Source organism: Tursiops truncatus, chromosome 17 (genome assembly GCF_011762595.2).
Source record: "Tursiops truncatus isolate mTurTru1 chromosome 17, mTurTru1.mat.Y, whole genome shotgun sequence".
Classification (NCBI taxonomy): domain Eukaryota; kingdom Metazoa; phylum Chordata; class Mammalia; order Artiodactyla; family Delphinidae; genus Tursiops; species Tursiops truncatus.
The window spans coordinates 15,247,458-15,266,846 of NC_047050.1; the positions used below are offsets into that span (position 1 = coordinate 15,247,458).

The following is a 19,389-nucleotide window of genomic DNA, read 5'->3' on the forward strand; positions in this document are numbered from 1 at the left end:
GGTTCTTGAAGTAACATGTGGATTAGGTCTGAAGCATGAACAGATAAGAGTCTGTCAGGGAGACAAGTTGCGGGGAAGGGGCAATGCCTAGTACACGAAGGCATGAGCAAAGGCACGGCCGCACAGAGCGTCCTTGCTAACTATGCCTGTGAGGGGAGTGATGGGAGCGAAGACCAGAGAAGTCTGGGGCCAGACTGTGACACGGTCAGGAGAACAAACATTACCTTGTGTGCAGTGAGGGCTGTTTCAGGTTTCAACTGAGACGGAGAATGAAGGTCAGATTGGAAAGGGGGGAGCCTGCAGACAGGAAGACTGAGCAAGAAGAAGTGGTCATGGACATGGAGAAAGAGAGGCGCCATTGCCAAATATTTCTGAGGTTAAGAACTAACCTGATTAGATGGGGAGGGCCGTGGGGAGGGATGCAGGGGAGTACGCGGGTGAAGAGGAGTCAGCTTCTATCTTAGAAGGAAAAAAAAATCTTAAGTACTGAGAGAGTAGATGTTCTGAAGTCAAAACACAAGTACAGATTGTGGGGGAGAGAGAACGAGAATTAGTTCAGCTTCAAAGTTGACGAGTTTGAAACACCCTTTTGAATCCCTCAGATAGGTCACGGGGGATTATGGGTCTGGCCGGCAACGTGTTTACTTTAGGGATGGGTCACCTTTTGGGAGTGAGAGCACAAGAGAACCCTGAATTTAACTGATGGGTAGAAATCCCTAAATCACCCTAGCAGGAAATGCTAATCTATTTTTTTTAATTTAAATTTTATTTATTAAAAGAAGGTAATCAACTAATTCAAACAAATAATTTTAAAAAGGCAGATGGAGTGAAAACTTCTCTTTTCCCGTTTCTCAAGCAACCCAATTTCTCTTCCCAGAGAAACCAACGTTAGCAGATCTTCTGGATCTGCTGAGGTATTTTCACTCAGATAAGCAAATATGTCTGGTCTTTTTACAACACATATACACAGACCCCTCCCCCCCAGCCCCGCCTTCCCCGTCTCAAGGACGTTCACGTACCTTAGTGTGGCGCCTTCAGTCTTAATCACATCTCCATCTTTCACATAAACATACTGCTGCTCTCCATCTCCTACAGTTTCTTTTCTCTCGGGATTCCGTGGGAGTTTTTTAACGCAGTATGTACTGTCTAGTCACAAAACACGTAAAATATATTAAGTCACACTTTAAATGATAATTTAGCCTTTTAAGAGATCAACTTCCATACGGCGAACACTTGAGATTGGCTGCAAAAAATCTTAACGGTAAGAGGCAACAGAAAATGGGATGAATTGTAGCAGCATATCTCTGGGATGGTAACTATTTCCTCCACCTTGACAAAAGAGTTTTTTATTCTCTCATGTCCTTCCAGGTCTACATAAAAGCCTTTTTTTTTTGTAGTCACTCCCCCCCCCCCCCCCCCCCCCCCCCCCCCCCCGGTACGCGGGCCTCTCACTGCCGTGGCCTCTCCCATTGCAGGGCAACAGGCTCCCGACGCGCAGGCCCAGCAGCCATGGCTCATGGGCCCAGCCGCTCTGCAGCATGTGGGATCCTCCCGGACCGGGGCACGAACCCGTGTCCCCTGCATAGGCAGGCGGACTCCCAACCACTGCGCCACCAGGGAAGCCCGTCACTCCTCTTTTATATAAAAATTTGGAAGTAGCACTTCACAGTCTCAGCTAGGTTTGAGATCAAGATGGGTGTTGAATACTGTATAGCACTGGGAACTTTACTCAATACTCTGTAATAACCTATATAGGAAAAGAATCTGAAAAAGAACAGATACACGTATATCTATAAGTGAATTACTTTGCTGTACACCTGAAACTAATACAACATTGTAAATCAACTAGACTCCAGTAAAAAATACAGATTAAAAAAAAAAAAGATGGGTGTTGAAGAGGCAGTAATACCAAAACTGGGAACTTTTCCCTATCTAGGTGCCTAACACAGAATAAAAGAGATTATGGCATCACGGCAGTACTTAATAATAAAAGGATAATAGTGTAAAGTTCTTTCTGTGAAAGCTGAAAGGAAGTCCCAAACCCGGGGCTAAGATATGAAACCATTAAAATAAATGTAACCCATAGTACCCTCACTGACACAAAGAAAATCAATGACTTAACCAACCAATAGCTGAGTGGCAGTCATCTAACCAGTATACCATGTACAGTGAATACAAGGACCATGACACCAAAATGCTTAAAAACTGTCATAGTTGGAGGAAATAAAACACAAACAGGCAATAATTAGAGAACTATACTCAGTCCCACTTAAGGGATACTAAATGGACAATTCAGCTAATAAAAGCAGCAGGTGTTTAGAGAAAGGAGAAACAATTAGAAAGATGGCAAAGGGTTCAGAGAAAGACCTGTAGGGAAGGGAAACAGCGTTAGGAAAGGCACAGAAAGGAGGATGAGCGTGGCATGTGTGCCAAACAACGCTACCAACTTGCCTAAAGCAAAACCCTGGCTGGAAAGAGTGGGACAGTAAGGTGAGCTCAGATCATGGAGGGCCTTAAAGTGCCTTTCAGAGAACAGGGGGATTTAAACGTTACAGTATGTGGCTACCATACACTCTTTAGGAAGAAACTGAAATAGTGTTAATAGGTGGATTAGTATGGCAGCTGTAGGTGGGGAGACTGGAGAGGGAGAGATCAGAAAGACCAGGACGGGGTGACTGCAATTACCCTGCTGGAAGGTAATGAGCATTAGGGCTACAGTGGTGTCAATGGAAATGCGGAGGGAGAAAAACACATGCAAAGGAAAACTGACAAGGCATAGAAATCTGGCTAGTAGGAAGGATAAGGGATAGAAATATCGCAAAAATAATAAAAATAAAACAACAGCAACTAGACCTTCCCTCTCCAGCGCCAAATTCCACTGCTTTGTATCTTGAGAGGCTGAAGCAAAAAGTAATATGCTATTCTGGGAGCTGACGTTACACAGTAAGGCTGTCTTCCATTTAGAGCGAGACAGCAAGGTGTTTTTGTTTGTTTTTATTTGTGATCTGCATACTTTTGTTTTTCAGTAAAGAAGTGGAGATACTACTTCTCTAGTTGTGAGGCAGATGATCCTTCCAAAAAATTCACAACTACCTCAAAATTACAAAACAAATATCACACTATAAAATAACTCCGTGCCAGTTTTTAAAATTATGTGCCAATTTGAAAACACATATCTTATTCACAATAGCAATCTACACAGGCAAGATGGAGAAGGGCATGCTGAAATCAATCATATGATAGTAATTATTATTTCAAATAAAAGCTTATTGAGATGTAATTCGCATACTATAAAATTCACCCTTTCGAAATGTACAATTCACTGTTTTTTTTTTTTTAGCGTATTCAAAGAATTGTACAACCATAACCACTATAAAATTTTAGAACATTCCGAAACCCTTTACCCAATGGTACTCACTCCCTATTCCCTCCTTCACCCAGCCCTTGGCAACCACTTATCTACTTTCTGTCTCTGTCAGGTAATTATTTTAACAGGAGGAAACCCTCAGTCATTTGTTAAGGTTTATGGATTATAATATCATTGCCAATGCTACTTATTTAAGCTGATACATGTGATATTGCTCATGTATAATACTTTCTAACATTCTAATTGAATAGCAAGAAGCAAACATTTGACTCCTAGGACTCGGATGTTAAATACATGGCAAAGGCCCAACTTCAGCTGCAAAATAATAATAATTAGATAACAAAATATATTTTACAAGATTTACCCCAAACCAAGCAAAACAAAAAACTTGAGCACCCTGGGGCTATACAGTTCTCATGTCTGGTAAAATTCTGGCTCCCTGTAAGCCACTAGGAGTTCCCAAATCACACACTGATCATATTTTAAATTTTTGCAGGCAGATTACTTCAGAGTTACCGTAACTTCCCATAGAAATCTTATAAATGGCATTCATAATTTTGGTGTGGCCTGTAAAAACACAGGAAGTGGGCTTCCCTCGTGGCACAGTGGTCGAGGGTCCGCCTGCCGATGCAGGGGACGCAGGTTCGAGCCCCAGTCCGGGAAGATCCCACATGCCGCGGAGCAGCTGGGCCCGTGAGCCATGGCCGCTGATCCTGCGCGTCCGGAGCCTGTGCTCCGCTACGGGAGAGGCCACGACAGTGAGAGGCCCGTGTACCGCAAAAAACAAAACAAAACAAAACACAGGAAGTTAGCATTGTAAAGTACTTGAAAAATTCTGCCATACTAATAGTTAAACAAAATTATAAAAAATTTAAACTATTAAAATATGGAATAAAAAGAAATTATAAAGCAAAATGGAACAAGAATGCTAGTGATTAAGGATTTAGAGAATGAAGAAATACATGGAACTTTTGGGGAGAGATCCTGAAAGGTACACCCGAACAATTTCAGTGCTGAGGAACTCAAGGTCTGCATGTAGCTGGTCTAGCTTCAATAAAGTTCAGAACGAAACACAACAAGCCACTTCTCAAACAAGTATTAAAGTTTTCATGGCTATAAAGCAGTGTCAAATTTCTTTTTGATTTTCTTTAAATCAACATAATAGGTAATCTATCACATAAATATTCATTATTTGTAGGGAACCCCAAACTATTTTAATTTTTAATTTAAAGAAAGTGGGTCAGCTGTCCAGTAACAGGTGAATGGATACACAAATGGTGGTATATTCCTACCATGGATTACTACTTGGCAATAAGAAAGGAACAAACTACTGATGCATGAAACGGATGAATCTCAAAAACAAGATGCTAATGTGCAAGAAGCCAAAGAGTGATGTCGTATGCTTCCATTCTAGAAAACTTTAGAACACAGGCAAAACTAATCTATGGTGCTATAAAGCAGATGAGTGGTTGCTGGAGCTGGAGGGGGAATCACTGCAGAGCGGCATGAGGGGACCTTTCTTTGGGGTAGTGGAAGCGTTCTTTATCTTGACTGGAGTGGTCACATAGGTGTTTGCCAAACTATACATTTTATGGGTACATTTTATGTATGTAAATTCAAGCTCAATAAAGCTGATTTATGAAGGAGAGAAACGGGGCCATAAACATTTCAATTTTTCAAGCTGACCTGCATGCTAAAAGAGCTGCCCAAAGCTAATTAAGGATCCTCGGCATAGTTTTTTAATGCACAAAATTTAATGATGGACAAGAGAAAGAAAGGTGAGGACAGGTCAGACTAAGACAGAGTGATTTCCTACGGAGGGCAGTCCCTTTGGATTGGAAGAAAGGAGGTTAGAGGGTAAGAGACTGAGGGGAGACAGGTCTTTACAATGGGCCGCCTGGTGATATTGGGAGCTGTGCCTGAGAATATCTTGGTGTCCCAATTATAGTCTCAAGGCCTAAAAAGATAATTACAAACATTAAAAAACACTAGTCGAATGTCTACATGCATCCCTTTTGTGAATGAACGTTCTTGACCTCCTTGTCTTTCCTGTGCCTTGGACACACACAAAGTCCCACTCCAGTGTCTCTGCCCCGGCAATGCCCTCTGCTGGGTGTGCCCTCCTCTCAGACACTGTACAGCTCACCCCCTCTCCCTCCACCCCAGACACCACTGCTACCACCCTCCTCCGCTTTACTCTCTCCCCCCTTGCCTTCATGTAGCTTCATTTTTCTTCATAGCACCTGTCACCACCTGACCTAAGATTCATTTACCATTTACCTTCTCAACTAGAACGAAGCTCCGTGAAGGCGGTCTTTGTTTTGCTCACTGCTAGGTCCCGTGTGCCAAGCACGGCACCTGGATTTAGCAGTGCCTCCAGTATTCACTAAAGGAAAGAATGGATGGATGGATGGATGGATGGATGAATCTATGTGTGTGACGGTGGGATGAGGGAATAAGGGAGATGATAAGGTGTCAGTACTGAATAGGTTTCAGGGACAGAGAATTATCAATACAATGATCTTTCCCCAGTATTTCAGTTTATTGTGGTAATTGCCTTATGTTATGGAAGACGTGAGGTCACATTTAGAATGTGGACAAGAACATACCGCCTCACAGTCCTCAGGCCAAACGTTCAGCACAGTGCCTGGCACACAGTAAGTGCTCAACAGTAGTTAGTTATTAAATCTGAAATAGTAATTGTCATGCAAACTAAATTAAAAGTGATCTTCATCACTGGGCAAAGGGGAAAAATAAGAGGGCAAAGAGATCTGACATAGAAAATAGGACCTTTCCTTGCCTCCTCTGTTAAAACCGGGGATAGTGTTCAAGTTACAGTAATTTCTGTAAAATACGTAAGTAAGCTAGTAAATGGTTTACTAGCTTACTTAGCTCTGTTAACCAAAGTAAATTATTCCGAAGACACAGTTTTCTTCAATGAGCTTAATGAATGTTTTCTGTTTACCATTACTGATGTTTTTACAAATATCTCCTATGCCTCCGGTATGATCACGGTGCCAATGGGTCACTATGATTTCCTGGATGGCTGTGTTAAATTCTGTCAGAGCCTGCTTTAAACAGATGATGTATTCTGGGATTGCTGGTTCTCCAGTGTCAATGAGGATTCTCCTGAAAATTAAATGGAAAATAATCATACAGTCGGAACACAGAGTTTGTATCAGCATGTTTCTCACACAGATAATTTACATTACATTTAAGAAACTGCACAAATTGCCTTGCTTCCAACGTGCTTGAAAAGCAGCTGCATGTTATTTCAGCTTAACTATAATCATCTCACCTTCAGAAAGTTCTCTGAAAAAAACTTATAAATGTGAGTCTGAACAAGGAATAATAGCAATGGTATTCAACACTTACATAGCACTTAAAAGAAATAAGGCACTGTTCCAAGGACCTGACATATTTTAACAATTGCATTTCTCGTAACACCGTTTTGAAGTAGGCATTTCATTATTATATCCAGAAATTAAGTAACTTGCCCAAGGTTACTCTGCAAAGATAGGGCAGAAGCAGCATTTGCACCCAGGTATTCTGGTGCCAGAAGAGGCACTTTTATCCACCCTGCCTTTGAGATCTTTTACAACATCCTCAAATATCTCGGAGATATGAAAGAATCTGATTCGATGGTATCCCTAAGGAAACCCAGTCTTCTGCACTATACACACAACCGATCCCCGAAGTTTTACACGGGCTGCCTTACGTGAAAGTGCAGGCAGCAGGGAAGTTTCGGGGAGTGTCTGAGCTGCTTCCTTTCTCTACTCAGACCACCTCATTAGTTATCTTTTTCTGCTTGTGGTTCTGAACCCACCTTCTACTTTGTTTGCCCTTTCTCACTATTTTATGGGATGATGGTCTTTCTCTCTGAAGTTTTCTGGAAGAAATCAGGGTGACATTTTCCTCCTCCAGAACCAATTCACTGACTTCTTAAATTCACGCTGTTTCACAGGAATCCCTCCCGAATTCAGGCTGGGGGAGAGATGATTCATCTTGATGCAAAGTTTCAGTCATTCTATTTGTGTATTAATTCATCAATAACTGTTATGATCTGCTATGTGCCATGCCTTTCTTGCAAGACAAAAACCCATCTTGCCCTGGAGAAACCACCTTTGTATGTTAATGATGACATCTGTAACAGCAATTTTAGTACATGAACGATGTTGTTGACTACAGCAATTTTAGTCATCTGACTCTGGTGGATGAATATTTAGGTAGCAGAGGACTGAGGGCAGAGGGGACAAGAAAGGGAGTAAAGTTTCGGATAGAGAGATTAGTCATAAACTCGGTAAGGAAACGTGGCTTTAGGGGGACTTGGTTTCACAGTCACTTGTCCATTCAAGACACACTGTGGGTCTCTGGAGGAAGTGGACTACATGGGAAGCGCCTAGAATCATTCTTCATGTGGCGTAAGTACAACCTCAGCTGTAAACTGGAAAAAGTTCCCTCCTTAACAAACAGCAAGTCTATCAATGAAGTCTGTGAAGAATTAGTGCAGAGGATCAGACACTGTCATCTCTAGGTGGGCTGTGTCCTTCACAGCCCAGACAATACCCTATCTTAGTATGTCATTTTGCAAATGTGAGTTATGCTAATCCAGGGGACAAGAGAAGAGTGCAGAAGAACCTGTACAGGTCTGTGACCAATTTATTCACCAGAGCACAGGGCCTGGCATGCAGTAACAATCTGCTACGTGAACGGAGAAAAAAATTCTTCAACTAATGGGAGTTAGTGTCATCAACTTCCTCAATTAGGTATTTTCTATCAACATTGAGATAGCTATTAAATGGTCTCTGTCAATTTGCTGTCCCTCTCACAAAATCATTAAGTACTTTCTGAGCACCTACTATAAACCCAGTATTGTCTGGATGTTATAAGGGAGGAAAAAGTGAGTAAAGTAATAGCAGACGTGCTTTCCCCGTTCTAGAATTTAAGTCCTTTAGGTATGAATTTTCACTTAAATTTCACTGAATCCTCATAACATCCATCTGAGGTGGGTACGATACAACCCTCACTGTATAGATAAGGAATCTGACGCTTAGCGAATCAACTGTCTTGTCCACAGCTATGAGCCAGGTACTGGGACCTGATAATCAGAGCCCAGCGTCTTAACCCCAACTAGTCCAGTAGACTGCCTTTTCCTATTAAGAAGAAATAGTATACTCACCCTCAAGGTATTTACAATTTTAATAGTAAAGATTAAAACTCCATCTTTTAGAGGTTCTAGGCAGAGGAGGAATGTGGAAATACTCTTTGGAAGACCTAGCTATTATTGGTCCATTCAAACGTTTACTGAATACCTCTGTACTAGGCATCACGGTAAGTCTGAGTGCTTTAGGGAAATTCATTTGGCATCTATGGGCTGATCAGAAAGAGGAAGGAAGACTGGTTAAAACTGCAGTTATCCAGCAGTAATAGAATCCTAACAGAGCAAATGAAGGGAAAAAGAGAATGCTCATTCATTCAGCAAATATTTACTGTACTATGTACAAGGCTCTGTGCTAGGTGCCAGAGATACAGTAATAAATAAGCCTTCATTGAATTTATATGCTAGTGGGGAGTGGAGTTGGGGAAATACATTAAGCTTCTTCCTACACACAAAAAATCATTTTATTATTGACATAAGGGCCATGACAGGCATGGAATGCTAAGGCAGTGTACTACATTAACCTATCACAGTGTAAGGCGTCAGGGAAGGCTTTATTGAGGAAATGTTATTTTAACAGAGCTCTAAAGGATGAGTGAGGTTGGCTGGGTGAAGAGAAGGGTAAATGGGAGACAGAGAGGAAAGTAGGCATGAAAGCTCTGAGGCGGAGTGGATAGAGCCCATGTGGCCGGGATGGGAGAGAAGCTTGACTCAGGGTGATGACAGGTCGGAGATCAGCATATCACAAGGCCTTCTGGTTTCCATCTTCCAAGAAATCCAACTCTGTTATGTTGGTGAATCACGAAGTTTTAAATGCAGCCAGACACACCTCTTCTGTGACTTCTGATGCCAACTGAATCGCCACACCCTTACGAAACCTCTCCAGTGACTAGATTAAAACCTTTAATTGTACGGTTCCAGAACTCCAGACTGACTCTTCATCAGCCTCGTTAAATTATATATCCATTTTGGGGGCTATATGTTTTTTGGGTTTTTTTTTGGCCACACTGAGGCTAGTGGGATCTTAGTTCCCCAACCGGGGATTGAACCCAGACCCTCGGGAGTGAGAGCACGAAGTCCTAACCACTGGACCACCAGGGAATTCCCTGGGGGCTATTTGATTTATGGTATCTACAATTCGCCAAGCCAAGTGAAAGCAAAACTACTGTTATGTGTGTATTTTTTCTACCAAGTCCATAGGAGACTCCTAGTATATTGCCTGAGACACAGTAGGCACTTAGAAATGTTTCTACTATGAATGAAGGTTTTCTTTTTTATCAAATAACATTTAAAAGAGTCTGTAAGAAATATTATGTCTCCCAAAACTTTAAAAAAATACCAGAGGTGTTTTATTAAAGGACAACTTAATCAAGACCAAGTTGTATTACTACTTTACAAACAGACCTCATTTTAAGCATACGGCAAGGAAAAAAGTTTCACGTTTCACCTACGTATAATAATGTCCCTTGAAATGTCACTTGGAAGCTCCTCCCATCAAGGATGGCAGTCTGTTTCCGCATCCTTTGAGTATGGACTTACACTGGGTTTTCCTACTGAAAACAGAGTGACATGAGAGTGATGGCTTGCCATTCGTAAGCCTCAGCCTCCAGGTCTTTCAGCGCTTCCCCTCACTCCACTGGAACCCTGAAACTAGCCAGTGAATAAGCTAGGCTACCCTGCTGCAGGATAAGAGACCAGAACACAAAACACAAGAACCCCACAATACTCCTTTGGCTACGTGGGGGAGAATGGATTGAACAGGGACAAAAGTAGATGCAGAGAAGCCTATTTTAAAAGTGTAAGCAAGAGTTGTACTGGCTTGGACTGGGTGACAGCAGTGAAAATGCTGAGATCTTCTTAATGGCTTGGATACGAGCGTGCAGGAAGCAAAGAAAAATGTCAAGGAGGGTACGTAAGTATTTGCCTTGATCAAATGTGGGGATGGTTCTCTTTACCAAGATTTGGATGACTAGAAGAAGACCAGTGGGAAACAATGAGTTTCAAGTGGCTGTGAGGCTCCAACTAGAGATTTAAGAAACCAGTTGGCTATCCTAGTCTGACGACGAAGCGTGGATTTGTCTATACTGGAGCTATAAATTTGGAGTTACTAATGAATAAAACAGGTGAAGCCAAGGAAGTAGACAAGATCCCCTAGGTAAAGAACATAACAATGGGAACAGAAGAAAGAGTAGGATTGCCTTGTGAAGGGCTCATACACTTAAAATACTTGGTGAAGAGGATGATTCTAGAAAGGAAATTGTATAAGAGTAGCTAGAGAGGTGAGAGGAAACCAGGAGAATGCGGTGTTAAGCAAATCAAGGAGGGAGTGGTCAATAGCATTAAAAGATATTGAAGTTCAAGTAAGATGGGAATGGAAAAATGCCATTGGGTTTAGTGATACAGGAGGCACCTGTGATCTTAGTAGAAGAGATGGATACCATTATCAGAACCACTTACTTGGACCCAACTAATATTCATTCCTAGCCACCTAACATCTACTTTATACAGCAGAGCAGCAGCATCTGTACATCAACGTATTCTAGTTCAACTGCATGGGTTCACCATCACCTCTCTCTCATCTATCAGTGATTCCACTGGCCGTTCCACTCCCTAAGCTTATGTGGGTAGAAGTCTAAGCAGTGTAAGATGGAAGGCCATGAATCTGCTCTTCCCTCAATCAGTTTCAGATTCCTCATGTCTTTTAGCACCAGCACCTTGCCACGCAGAGTGTGATTCTAGTGTTTAAAGACACAGTATGGATTTTTCATACAACACGGCCCCTAAACCTAAGCCAACTTCTTCATCTGGTTTTCAAACAGAACCAGCCATCTGTTTCACCGCTGGAAGAAAAGCAGGCTGTGTTGAACTTACAGAGAGTACACTGATCTCCAACATAGTGTTTTCCTGAGAGACTTTCTAGGATAATTTTGACTACATGCAATTTTCATGTTAGGTACTGTCTTTTAGAGCTCGTTTAAGATGACACACTGAAAAGTGAAGAGCATATCTATGTACTTCCTAGGGTGAGGGAGTCTCAGCTAACCCAGACTCTACGCCAGATATCAGGTATTTTTGCTGCTTAATTTTCTGTTCTCCTCGATTCCGGAAGCAGCTCAAAGCTCTGACCCTGCCTTGTTTACCCTGGACTCAACTTGTTGCTTTCTGCTTGATGTGCAGTACTTCCAGACCCTCCATCCTGTTGCTTCTAAAATGGTGATTTACTGGAAAAAGGCAAATACAGTGGATACTTCAAATGAAAGCCCAATAAACTATACTTATTAAACCGTTTTTCGTAATCAACTATATTTTACTAATTGTAACACGTCCGGGCTGAACAATTAAATTCTGGGCTCAAGCGGAACTATATCTTATTTTCATTTTCTATTATCTAGAGTATACTAAAGACTAAGTACCATACAAAAATTGCTCAGTGCACTTATTGTGCAGTAAATCACATGTTCCCATGTCTGCATAATTCCACTAAAATAGAATGCATCTGAACAAGAGAAAAATCTTAGAAATACAGACAGGCTATTCCCTCCGCAGAGTAATTTACATAAGGCCACACAACAGCAACAAAAACAAAGTTAGCTTCTCTTTCCCAAGAGCTAGGGGGCTCTTCAACAGACTCGAGCAATTTGAAGCAAGAAAATCCTGCCCTCTGCTGCCGAGTTAAGAAAAAGGCCTCAGCACAACGAATCGCTTTTGCGAAGCGAAGTTAAACTCCGGGCCAAACACCAGTGAAAGTCAGGTGTGGAAAGTAAACGCTTTCCTGGATTAACTCCAGGCGATTTCTAGTTTCTCAACAGCTTAAACACGCTCATCCTGGCATTTAATATCATGCAAAGTAAATTAGGTCTCAAAATCACGAAGTGGTTTTTTTCATTAGCCAGCTGTAAGCTAGAGAGTTGACCACCCAGGGTGGTCGTGATCTGGGGGTGGTCCCGCCCGCTTGGGGCGGGACGCCGTGGTGCCGGCTGCGGGCGCACAGCCCCCGCGGCGAGCAGCCATCGCAGCCCCAGCTCCGTGCGTCCCGCGGGTCGGTGTGTAGGATGCGAGGTTGGGGGGGAAACGTTTACCTGGGGCCCGTCCCCACCAGGTAGGTGTTGGTGCCCTGCAAGGTCATGGGGCCCGGGTTACAGCCCAGGACGCGAATCACCCGACTGGACAGCCGTTCCACGCGCTGCAGGGCGGCTGCCATCTCCCCCTCTGCCGCTCGCCCGCGCTGAACTAGAAGAGTCGCCGGACCGCGGAACAAGCAACCAGGCCGTTGGCGGGGGTGGGTCGTGGGTGGAGGACCAGCTGTCACGTGATGCCGCGCGTGCGGAGCGGGGTGTGGCTCGGCTACTGGGCCAGGGGCAGAGGTCACGTGAAGCGCAGGGAAGGGCAGGGGGAAATCAGCCGCTGTGCCGCGGGCGGGGCCCGCGAGCACGTGACGACGCGCGAGCGGCGCGGGAAGGGAGGGGAGTCGGTTGCTGCGCGAGGGGCGGGGCCAGCGGCCACGTGACGCTGCCCAGGTTTCGCGGGCCGCAGCGCGAGGGAGTTCGTGGGCGTGTGGTGTGAGGCGCCCCGAGGCTAGGCTGGGTTCCCGGCCTGTGGGCGCTGCCGCCTGTCGTAGAAAGTGGTGCCTTCGCAGTAGTTTGTGTCCAGGCAGGCGAGTTCATTCAAGTGCACGAGAGACCTTTTAACCGGGGAAGTTTTGTGATGGAGCGAGGGGTTTGGGGTTAGTTACTGAGGACGAAATCCCGGGAAGGATCGCTCGTCGGGTTCTCAGGCGAGGGTGAGGGGTGTGTGTGTGTGTGTGTGTGTGTGTGTGTGTGTGTGTCCTGTGTGTGCTGTGTGTGTCGTTTGTGTGTCCTGTGTGTCGTGTGTGTGTTGTGTGTGTCCTGTGTCGTGTGTCCTGTGTGTCCTGTGTCCTGTGTGTGCTGTGTCCTGTGTCCTGTGTGTGTCCTGTGTGTGTGTGTCATGTGTCTTGTGTGTGTCCTGTGTCTTGTGTGTGTCCTGTGTGTGTATGTCGTGTGTCCTGTGTGTGTCCTGTGTGTCGTGTGTCCTGTGTGTCGTGTGTCCTGTGTGTGTGTCCTGTGTCGTGAGTGTGTGTCATGTGTATCGTGTGTGTGTCCTGTGTGTGTGTCCTGTGTGTGTCCTGTGTCGTGTGTGTGTCCTGTGTGTCGTGTGTGTGTCCTATGTGCGCTGTCCTGTGTGTGTGTTGTGTGTCGTGTGTGTGTGTTGTGTGTCGTGTGTGTGTCCTGTGTGTGTGTGGTGTGTCCTGTGTGTGTCCTGTGTGTCCTGTGTGTGTGTGTGTCCTTTTACAATAAACAGCAGTAACGAAGGTTTATTTAGCGCTTACTGCTGTGCTGAGTGCCACTCTCTCATTTAAGCTTCCCAACGTGAAGAGGGAAGGCACTATTTTTATGCCCACTTTACAAACGCAAGACGGAGACTTGGGGACTTGCCCAGGTGAGCGTTCTGTGAGCCCAGCCCTGCGTCTGAAGCCTTGTTCGTCTCGCTGCCTTGCGCCAGCACCTGCCCCGGGCCCGCAGATTCAGGGAGCTCCTCTCCTGCCTCGTGCCGCTCGCCTACCCAGAGAAGCAGGGTGGCCTGCGTGTTGGGGGCTTGGGTCCAGGACGTGAAGTACTTATCTTTGTAAGGAGTCCTTTTCTAATCCGCTGAGCGTTAACTACCCCAGTGTTAACTAACCCTCCCCATTAAAAAAAAAAAATCGAGTTACAGTGTCCTTAACAGGAAACGCACGGATCCCACGGTCACTTGTGTCCAGTTATGGCAATTATGTAACCGGCACCCCGACCCCTTTTTCAAAACAAGTGAGAACTTGACACATGAGATGCCTGTGGTTCTACAATTTGGACGTGCACTTTTTTTAATATACAAAGATTAATTTTGTTTTTATTTACTAGCAATAAACATGGACATGCATTTTTAACATCCTTTTTGGTCAGGAATTCCTGAAGAAAGAACTCTTGCTATTTATACAGTATTTATTTTACAAATCATCAGTTTAATACTCCAGATTTCTTGAAAACACACCTGGATTATGTGTGACAGATTTCTTTGCCTGTGTCTCAAAGGTCTATTCTTCATGTGTTTCAAAAACCTTCATTGAAATAATCATGTAAATTATCCCCTTTGCAACGGGAAGGCAAGCAATTAAAAATTGCTTGGAATAACCATCAAAATTCCCTACATCAGGTATTTTCAGCTTACCAATATTTAGTTATTTGTCTGCTATCTGTTAATAGCTCTTCAGGCAAGAAGCTATTTTCCCTTTCTAAAAATTCTCTGCTGGAAAGTCAGCAAACCTTTGAAAAGAGGGTGGAACTGATTACATGGGCAGCTCCATTCTATTGTCCCTTAGCTTTTTTTTTTTTTTAATTAAAATTTCCCTTGTGCCTTCCATCAAGATTTAATTGAATTCATTGTCAAGCTCTTCACTGGGTAGATGAAGAAATGGGCCCAACAAATAATTTAAAAGTTAAGTGACTTGAGTAGAGTCATAGAAGGAGACATTAGACACTAGCAGAAGAGGAGGAACAGAGGGTAGGTAATGAAGTTGGTTTAGACTAGTTTAAATTGAGGCGGTTGTGGGATATCCTCATAAAGAAATCTACAGACAGATATATGGGTTGAGCTCAGAAGAAAGATATAGGCTACAGAGAGAAAATTGAGTCTTTGTGAATATGTTTAGCAGTGAGACTTGAAGTTTAAGTTCCTCCCCAACAAATAAGACCAATGATTTTTACATTCTGTTCAGTACATTTACAATAATTTATCCTCTACCTATAACATGTAAAGTATTGTTGTGGACGTGTGGGTGTGTGTTAAAATGAATAAGATAGTTAGCTTTCTAGAGGTGTATTACCAGGAAGGAGATGTATATGATCTTATTTTAAAGCATATGTGGGTAAATCCTAGAGAAGTATAGCTGAAGTGATGGGATTGCAAGGAAGAAGGAGAGAATCAAATTGATTGGGAAGATCTCGGAAAACTTAGAGGGGGTGGGTTTTGAGCTGATTCTTAAAGACTGATAGAACTTCAGGAAGATGGAGGTAGAAGTAAATAGTAAATAACTTGAGCAAAGGCTTGGAAATAGAAGAACTGTAGTGTTTATTTTCGAAATAGAAACCAACAATCATATATTCTTAGGGCATAGGGTTTGAGAAGGTATATACAGTTTGAAAAAATAAGTAGGCTCTGTTAATGATAAATTCTTTATTAGAGTATTTCAGATTCAAGAATCTCTCTCTCCCTTTCAAACATGAATTGTCCACTTAGATATACTGTGAGGCAAATTGTGTCTTCTTAAAACTTAATTGATAATACAGTAAAGGCTTGTAACCTAGTCAACCTGTAAAAGGAGCCATGTAATTCCTTCCCCCAATGTGATGGTTAAAAAGGAGTGTACTGTGGTCACAATGATACAGACTCTGTTATCACTGGATTAGAAAATCCCACATATGACTAACAGGTGATTTCAGTTTCATTTTAGTTTCGATGTTCAAGGTTTACACATCCCTTAATTATGCTTATTTTCAGAGAAGAAGAAATGAAAGATTCCCAGGATGAAGGTTTTCCAGAAGGGACTTTGAGTTAAAGAAGGCTTCTTATATGTAACAAGTAAGCCCGTATTTTACATGTTAAGTTTGATTGATAAATGAAAGTCTGCTCGTTTGTATTTCTTTCAGGTATCTTCTTTATTGTGAAGAGATCATCTACAGTGGGCAAAGGTTATGTATTTTGGCTGGCAGCCAGGTAGCCACATAGCTGGGTTGACCTCTGAATGAAATTGTATTGAAACTGTCCTATTACGTCAGTAAGTGTCCTGAATTCTCTAACTGAAGTCAAATTTTGTAGGTGGCATTATTTCTGCTAAGGTGGTATTGGAACAATGATCAAGTGTAGGGATAAAGATGAGCTATCCTTCATGCAAGTTATACAACTATGTGGTTACTGAAGGAGCTGCAGGCCCTTTTTTATGAGAGCTGCTATGTTTATTATGTACTTCGCTGTGTAGTTTTCCTTCTAGTTGGTGTTATGTTCTGTTTCACTAAATTAGGAATTTAGAAGTTGCCAGATCAGATTAGTTTATTGAGTCTGATGTTCTGCCAGTAATGCAATTTCTAAGTTTCTTAGAAATTATTTTTTCCCATCTTGTAAATCTTGTCTCAAAATGGCTAGTGTTTTCCTCATGCATGCCAGGTAAAGGAAGCTCTCTTTGTGGGGAGAGTGATTAAGAAACGCACACATGGAGGTCTACCTCGTTTTATTGCCCTTTGCTTTATTGTGCTTCTCAGATATTGTGGTTTTTACAAATTGGAGATTTTGGCAACCCTGCATTGAGCAAGTCGACCAGCACCATTTTTCGAACAGCATTTGCTCCCTTTGTGTCACTGTCACATTTTGGTAATTCCCGCAATATTTCAAACTTTTTCATTATTGTTATATTTGTTATATATTGTTATGGTGTTCTGTGATTAGGGATCTTTTACTCTTCTTTTTTTTTAAAAAAATATTTATTTATTTATTTGGCTGCACTGGGTCTTAGTTGCGGCGCGTGGGATCTTTTAGTCGCAGCGTGCAAACTCTTAGTTGTGGCATGTGGGATCCAGTTCCCCGGCCCAGGGATTGAACCCAGGTCCCTGCATTGGGAGCACGGGGTTTCACCCACTGGACCACCAGGGAAGTCCCAGTGAACTTTTACTCTTGCAAAAAGATTTTGACTCGCTGAAGGCTCAGATCATGGTTAGCATTTTTTAGCAATAAAGTCTTTTTAAATTAATGTATACACATTTTTTTGCACACTTAATGCACAGGCTTTTAGACAGAATTGCACACTTAATAGACTGCAGTATAGTGTAAACATAACTTTTATATGCAACCAAAAAATGTGTGTGGCTCACTTATTGCGATATTTGCTATATTGTGGTGGTCTGGAATCAAACCCGCAGTGTCTCCAAGGTGTGCCTGTATATTGAAATCAGTTTACTCATTAGAGATAACTCACCTAAATACCAACATCTCTAAGCCTCAGTTCCATGATCTGTAAAATGGGACCAATGATACCCTTCTTATAGAAATTTGTGAGAATTAAATAAAATAAAGTTTGTAAAACACTTCACACATAGTAAATACTCAGCAGTGGTAGCTACTAGTCTTACTATCTATTCTTCCACTATATATGGCAATATTTTTTTTCCTAGATAGTAAAGCTTAGGAAAGTACGTTTTTTTAAATGATGTTAAAACAGGACCTGGGTACACATTAAACACATCCAGTATAACCATGTTAAGGCATCTGCCAATATTCTGTGGAATTTTGTTCCACATGCTCAAAATCTAGTACATTAGACTTCCGAACTCACTATTCCTTCCACCTGGCAATCTTTTTCATATGACAGCCACATGGCTAATTTCATTACTCAAATGCCACCTTCTTAGTGAGGCCTGCTCTGACCATTCTAATTAAAATTGCAACCTGTGGTGCACCTGCCTCTATTCCAACTCCTGATTTCCCTTAACATTGCTCTGTTCTTTCTATAGTGCTTATCACCTTCTAATATGATACCTAATTTACTTATTATTTTTATCGTTGATTGACTGTCTTTCTCTGCTAGGATGTAAGTTCCATAATGGCAGGGATTTTTGTCTCTTTTGTCACATGATCTATCTCAAGAGCTTAAAATAGCACATGGTAGGTTTAAGTAAATATTCAATTAAACAGAACCTTTTGATTAAATCTCATTCTCCTAAGCTCCATGCTTATACTGGGCATGATGTCTTTCATTTTAAGATTAGAAACTTATTGCAGGGAAATTCGTGGCCTGCTAGATTGGAAATACTCAGATTTTAAAATTATTTTTCCGTCCTGTTTGGCCACGACATTCTTGACAGGAAAAGTAGTGATAATGAGCTTTCGTTTTTTTCTGTAAGAAGAGTGAAATATCTTTTAATATTATTCTGAAGACTTGTAAACAAAATACTTAAAAGTGCTAAAATGACAAGAACACTGTTAAGTATTAGGTTGTGTGTTTTTTTTAAGTAACACTTTCTCCTCCTAGTTTTTAAAGTAATAAATGTTCTTTATAGAACACAGGGTGTTAGTCTACTCAGGCTGCCTTAAGAGAATACACCAGACTGGGTTGCTTACATGACAGAAATTAATTTTTCTCACAGTTCTGGAGACTGGAAGTCCAGCCTCGAGGTGCCAGCAAGACTGGTTTCTGGTGAGGCCTCTTTCTTTGGGTTGCAGATGGCTCCTTTCTTGCTGTGTCCTTTCTTATAAGGACACCAGTCCTATTGGATTAGGGACCCATTCTTGTGACTTCTTTCAACCTTTTTACCTCCGTAAAGACCTATCTCTAGATAGAGTCACATTGAGGGTTAGCACTTCAACATATGAGTTTTGGGGGGGAAACTATTCAGCCCATAAATATAGAAAAGAATGAAGAAGAAAAAAATCATCTATAATACCATTAATTCCCCAGATAAAATCACTGCTAACATGTTTTGTATTTCTCCAGTCATATTTCCTTTGCATTTTCAAAGCTTTGGGATTATAACATAGTATTTTTTCACTTAACATTCTTTAAAATGAAGTCAAAGATTGCAAATGCAGATGCTTACAGATGTCAGGCAGACAGGCAAGATAATAATGATAACTAACATTTATTAAGCCCTGACTATGCCAGGTACTTTTCTAGAGGTTTGTATGTATTATATATATTATCTTTCTTAACCTTCACAGTAACCCTCTGTGGTATATACCATTATTATCTCCATATTTCAGAGGAAGAAAATAAGACAAAGGGAGGTAAAGGAGCATATTTAAGGCCACACAGCTATTAGGTAGG

At 42.1% G+C, this 19,389-nt stretch overlaps 1 protein-coding gene across 1 annotated transcript in view; it reads right to left on the minus strand.

Moving 5' to 3' along the window:
• The window catches only part of LACTB2 (lactamase beta 2), a 30,216-nt gene extending 17,338 nt beyond the window's left edge, over nt 1-12,878 (minus strand). Inside the window, exons 1-3 of the mRNA XM_019925192.3 lie at nt 12,605-12,878; nt 6,333-6,496; nt 1,020-1,146 (exon numbers count right to left, since the gene is read on the minus strand). Of these exons, the coding sequence (XP_019780751.1) occupies nt 1,020-1,146; nt 6,333-6,496; nt 12,605-12,726 (413 nt within the window). The 5' untranslated portion in view covers nt 12,727-12,878. The remainder of the gene's footprint in view (nt 1-1,019; nt 1,147-6,332; nt 6,497-12,604) is intronic.
• Between the last annotated feature and the right edge of the window lie 6,511 nt (nt 12,879-19,389).